The sequence below is a fragment of the Scomber japonicus genome, chromosome 9, assembly GCF_027409825.1.
Source record: "Scomber japonicus isolate fScoJap1 chromosome 9, fScoJap1.pri, whole genome shotgun sequence".
NCBI lineage: Eukaryota > Metazoa > Chordata > Actinopteri > Scombriformes > Scombridae > Scomber > Scomber japonicus.
In genome coordinates, this window is record NC_070586.1 from 28,974,900 (window position 1) to 28,980,899 (window position 6,000).

Sequence of the window (6,000 nt, forward strand, 5' to 3'; positions counted from 1 at the left end):
CTGACTAAAAGGGTGTAGTCAGTTCAAACTCATGCTGATGATACAGAAAAATGACTGTCTCTACAGAGAAAAGTGACGATGAGGAGTTGGACATCAAGCCGGAGAAAGGCATAGGAGGCCAGGGGAAGGGGGATGACGGAAAGGATCCCAGGAGGCCCAAAAGACCGCGAACCATCCTGACCACCCAACAGAGACGGGCCTTCAAGGCCTCCTTTGAGGTGTCTTCAAAACCCTGCAGAAAGGTACGTCTATAAGCTTCAGTAACACAGTGAGGACTTACTCAGACAACAATTCACTGAATTGCATACACATACATACACATTTGTTTTATCAGACTACTGCATCTTTTAACCATTTGTTGTTTTTTTTATATTCTCTGGTCTGCATTTGCACTAATGGACACATGGAGATTTAAATGCAGACCACGAGCCCTGCAGTAGTTTCACAAATAAATTTCTCAAATTAAAAAAATCTCCCCCACCTCCGAGCTCAGCTTTGAAGTGGCGAGCAGCATTCTGTTCTGTGTTAACTGAGGCAGACTGGTGTAACGCAGACCGCCTGTACCAAATGACATACTGAGATAGGAGAGCTGCCTCCATAGCCTTGGCCCTAAAACAGGTCCAAGGCTTTGAAGAGGCAATAACCCAGAGGTCCAAAAAGACCACTGCGTTCATTCAGCGCTCACTGAAATCAAAGCAAATCAAAGAGGCAACATACCTACTGGGAAATACAGCAGATAGGTTAAAGAAGGCAAAGTATTTCAGTGTGCTGTGAAGTGTTTTGTTTTCTTGTGTGATGCTGGAAGTGTGTTGTCTGGATGTCTTCAGGTGAGGGAGACGCTGGCTGCAGAGACAGGACTCAGCGTTCGGGTGGTCCAGGTGTGGTTCCAGAACCAGAGAGCTAAGGTGAGACTAAGCGGCTTAACAGTGGGTGAAGCAGTTCTGTCGGTGAGCGATTTGTGTCAGCGCACAACAGCCTTGTTCCATCTTGGATTAACAGAGAAAAAAAAAGAGTCCAGCTAATAAATCACCACAACTATGTGTGTTAAACTTATCACTGCATTCCTTTCACAAATGTTCAAAAAAAAAAAATGGCGCGAGGAGTTGCAAATCTAGCTCACTCTTGCATTAAATGTCTACACCCTCCTCTTTTCTGATTATTATCTTGTGAAAACCTTTGATACTTGACAATGAAGTGCACTCAGATACAGATTTTATACAGTTCACTCGAGGGTGAACGGCGAGGAGCATCCTTTTTAAATTAAAGAGCGCATGTTAGTTTTGGGAGTTCCTCACAACTTTGACTCCTCGGTTTCAGATGAAGAAGTTGGCAAGAAGACAGCAGCAACAACAAGAACAACAGAATTCTCAGAGACTTGGCCAAGGTACGGTCCTGTACATACCCCACACACAACCCAGGGACATTGTCTCAAAGATTTACTGATGAGAATTGTTTAATTGCTACATATTTGCTAAATTTGACATTTTCCTCACATTTTTTAAATTTTAAAGATCCTTTCCAGACAAATAAAAATACTCTGCTTGGAATTTGTATCCGATATAACCCTAAACCTTACCCTTACCCAAAAAAGTTCCATTAGCTAGTTCAAAATTGTTGATATTACTATTTCATCTCACTCCAAAATCCAGAATCTATGATATATATTTTTCTTTTCAAATGTTCGACACAAGCTGTCTCCTACTCATGTCTTGATGCATTCAAGTTTCCAAATCACGCTTGTGTAAGTTGCATATTGGCTCCAAACTAGTCGTGATGTCAGAAAATCATACATACATGTCTTAAACACGTCTTAAATTTAAGGTGAGCACAGAGAAAATTCTCCCTTTGGCAGATGAATGTTAAAGCAGCCTTCTAGTGTCAAACTCTGCACATCATTCATTCTGCACAGTGAAAAACATTCAAGTGAAGCAATTGGAAAACACATTTTTGAGTGAAGGGGGTCTTTAAGAAGCCACATATTTACTACATTTCACAGTTTTCTCATTCACATATTATTTAAAATTTTAAATTGTCTTTATGACAGTTATATATTGTATGGAAAACACAAAGCCAGTTAGAAGATACAAATGAGAAGTTGTGTCCATATCAATATGTAAAATTGTTGAAAATCAAAAAAAAAAAAAAAAAAGCTTTAGTTTTTCTCTTAACATTTCTGTACTGTAGACAAATTCTAGTTTATCCGAGAAAAAAATGCAGAAAAATACACTCAACTCAATCACTGAATCACACTGTAGAAATCTGTGTAAACAAGACAACACTTTACATCTAAAGTGAGTTGGAAATGAAGTTTGGAAGCAAAACAGAGTGAACGGCAGACGTCATTGCACAAAGCCACTGCAAAGGAAAGTGCAGGGTGGGGAAAGAGGGGGGGGATGGGCTCCAGTGATGAAGCCACAAGAGCTGCGTGTCCCTCTCACCAGTCAGTTAGCCAAGAGCAGAGTTTGTGAAGGGAATTGTGGGAGAAGCCGCAGAGTTACAGGATAGACTACTGTACTAACAGAGACATGCAGGCTGGTCCGGTGTTTGGAGGTTATCACTATCGCGGAAACACCCGACTCCTTTTCATTTTCATCAGCATGAAGTTTTTTATGTTGTGACAGTCAAAGGTAAACTCTAAAAAAAAAAAGGACACTCAGATTCAGATTGTGAAGATTGCAATTTATTAGGTTAAAACAGGAATCTACAATTTAGAAACACGTCTTTTTGTCATCATCCTCGTTTTGAGCTTTACTGTAACGATTTCTTCCTTTCGATGTCATCGCCTTTACAGAAGTAATGTCCAATCGGATGGAGGGGATGATGAACTCCTTCACACCGCTGGCTCCACCGCAGCAGCAGCTGGTCGCCATGGATCAGAACGGTTACAGCACAGACCCGTTCCAACAGGGGCTCACCCCCCCACAGATGCCCGGGGACCACATGAACCCATATGGTGAGCATCCCATTCCCACTTTACCAAAAAAAAAAAAAAAAAAAACACGCACACACCCACTCTCAAAACACACACATGCCTGTCCCTTGATTAACCTCATAGCTCCCCAGTGTGGGGACGTTCATGCAACAGCCCCCACCCCACCCCACCCCACCCTACCCCCACCCCTGATTTAAGCTGCTCGCGGAGAAGTACGAGCAGCTTCTCCTCCCACATGAGATAGCACAAGCGTACCCATTAGCTATTATTTTTTTGAAGTTCATTTTCAAATCGGTTTAATATGGTTTCAACTCTCCGCCTCCACTTTCGAGACTTGCTTAGATGATGTTTTCCAGCGGTGGTGAAATCATGTGGTCAGTGTGGACAGCTTTCAGATAAAGTGCAATCCCAACAGTGATTGAGGGCTGTGTGAGCTAATGCATCAGAATGAGAAAACAACGACTCCTCGTCTCTGATTTCTGTTTGATACGGCAAAGAATTAAAATGCAAACACATTAGAAGGGGATGCAAACACATTAAAAGGAGAGAGAGAGAGATAGAAAGAATCAGTCAATCATGTTTTAGTCCACAGGATGTAACTGGAATAACACATTTCTGAGTGATGTCCTCAACAAACCCCAGAGGGACCATTTCCTGAAGTTCATAACTTCCTTATAATTTGCCTCCATTTAGTTCTTCTCGGTAGTAAGAACCCAAATCCCCAGTCTCATCACTCTCCTTTGGTTTGGGGAAAAGAACAATATTGGCAAGGCATTAAAAGATATGTCTCAAAACACTGTCCCCATTTTGTGCAACACTATCATTATGATCCAGAGTGTAATAAAGTTAACTATTCCCTCCAGAGAAATAACATGTTGAGGTTTTATGAAAGGCGTAAACAGTTGCTATTAACCAGATCTTTTAGGAGGATGCCCCTTGTTTACATGCTCCCTCACAGACCACAATTGTCCCAGCGAGGGCAGCAAAAAGTGAGCTTTGATGATATCGAACAAAACAGTTCTCACAATTGTGATGACACACAACAGCAATTACTCAAAGTGACTATTAGTAATCATAATTTCCCAACGCTGCCATAAATCTCAAATATGAGATGCTGATGATGTTCTTGCATTTCTAACACATGATCATGACGGCTATCTGCATATACTGTCTCTCCACAGGTAACGACTCCGCATTCCATGACATCGACAGCGACACGTCTTTAACCAGCCTCAGCGACTGCTTCATGGCGTCGTCGGAAGTCAACTCCATGCAGGCCCGCGTGGGGAACCCCATCGATCGCCTCTACTCCATGCAGAACTCTTATTTTGCATCATGAAAGAAAAAGAGTGAAGAACGTCAAGCACAGAATAAACTGCCCATCTCAAACCTTAAAGCACGGTGGCCAGGAGTTTCTACACTTAAAGCGGACACGGAAGAAGAAACACCTCCTTGCAGTGGCTCCTGGCCTCGTGCGAAGCTTACTCAAAGATAGCAAAAACCACTTGTAGGACAGTGAAGATTCCTGGGGAAGACTTGTTAATTGTTAGAGATTATTCAGTAGGATCGCTTATCTGTCACAGGAGATATTACTCTTTTTGTTTTGTTTTTTTTGTTCACGTAAAGAAAACAAGTAGATATTGAAGCCACTGATTACACACTCTCAAACCAAATAACACAGTGAATTTATACAGTGCATGATCAATTGTAAACTAAAACTTTTTGTAAGCCCCACTCGCCCCTCCTCATCCCTCCCCTCGGTTAAGATGTGGTGTTTGGACTGTTTCTTCTTTACACTACATGGATTTCCATGTTCACCGTTAGCATTTTGATCACTTTCAATAGGTTTAGATATTGTGTTAATAGTAAAATAGGTGCAGCATGTCTGCAAGAGTGACTGTACAGTTGTGTATGTATGAGAGTTTGTGGTGAGAAAGAATTGTTTAGAGGAGAAAAAAAAAAACGGCGGAGAATTTGGTGGACAAGTAGGATCAGTGAAGTGTAAATACTTTCCCCGGGCAAATTGGATGTGCATGTTAAAAATGGAAAGCATTCTATTTATTTAACTATAACAGGCTCTTGAAGGTACATATTAAAACTGAAAAGCTTTATTTAAAAAGGAGAGTGTTTTTTTTGTTGAGCAATTAGTGAGTTCATGATTATCACGACTCATCTTTATGCCTTTTTAATATGAAGATTAACCCTTTTGTTTTTTTTGTTTTTTTGTTTTTTTCTTCAGCCAAGCTGTAAATGAGCAATGTGCTATTTATTTCGTACAGACCATAAACCTTTTGTTGTCATTGTCAGATGTGCATTCTCAAAATGTTAAAAGTTGCTAATTGACCAAAGTTGACTGGTTTGATGAATAAACAATGTCTTTCTCCTGATAACATTAAATAAATGCCATTCAGTGATCATTCATATGGTGACCGTTCAAGTGCCAAAAAATCACCTGCTTCATTCGACTCTCAACTCATTACATTACTGCTTTTAGTCATTAATGGGTGGTAGCAAAAAGATGAACCCTAATAACTTTGTTCTTGATTCTGACTTTTCTTCTGGGATCAATACTTTGAGTTATGACCAACTGCAGAAAAAACCTATGGCATATTCATCAGCTTCAGCTTTATTTTATGCTTAGTGTAGTAATAAGCAATTATTAGGCTAAACTAAGACAGTGAGCATGGTTAACACATTGTATATAAATATGAACGTCATGACAGCTCCTCAAAAGCGAAGCCAAAAGCATCTTGATCGCCCCCTGGTGGGTGGCTGCAGTTTAGTTCATAAGTCGTCCCCCCCCCCCCCCCCCCCCCCCCCAATGTTAGCAGTTGGGACATGAGCCAAACAAAAAGAAATCAAAGTGCTCCTCAAATAAATTTTTCCCAAGTGCTCATTTTTCTGACAAGTCTGTTTTTAATTACTTCTTTGACAACATAAAAACAGAGGTGACATTATGATTGACAGCTGTGACAGCCGCTTCCAAACTGGCATCAGGCTTGACAACTGTGAAGACTTTGGCTCCAAATGACTTCTCACAAGCAAGATGACCGCTCCCAGAAACTAGA

General features: G+C 40.9%; 1 protein-coding gene across 3 annotated transcripts in view; it reads left to right on the forward strand.

Moving 5' to 3' along the window:
- The window catches only part of lmx1bb (LIM homeobox transcription factor 1, beta b), a 56,414-nt gene extending 51,104 nt beyond the window's left edge, over positions 1–5,310 (forward strand). For all 3 annotated transcript variants that reach the window (XM_053325999.1, XM_053326000.1, XM_053326001.1), the window contains 5 exons: positions 67–242; positions 828–905; positions 1,318–1,384; positions 2,792–2,953; positions 4,114–5,310. In XM_053325999.1, the coding sequence (XP_053181974.1) occupies positions 67–242; positions 828–905; positions 1,318–1,384; positions 2,792–2,953; positions 4,114–4,271 (641 nt within the window). In that variant the 3' untranslated portion in view covers positions 4,272–5,310. The remainder of the gene's footprint in view (positions 1–66; positions 243–827; positions 906–1,317; positions 1,385–2,791; positions 2,954–4,113) is intronic.
- The last annotated feature ends 690 nt before the right edge of the window (positions 5,311–6,000 follow it).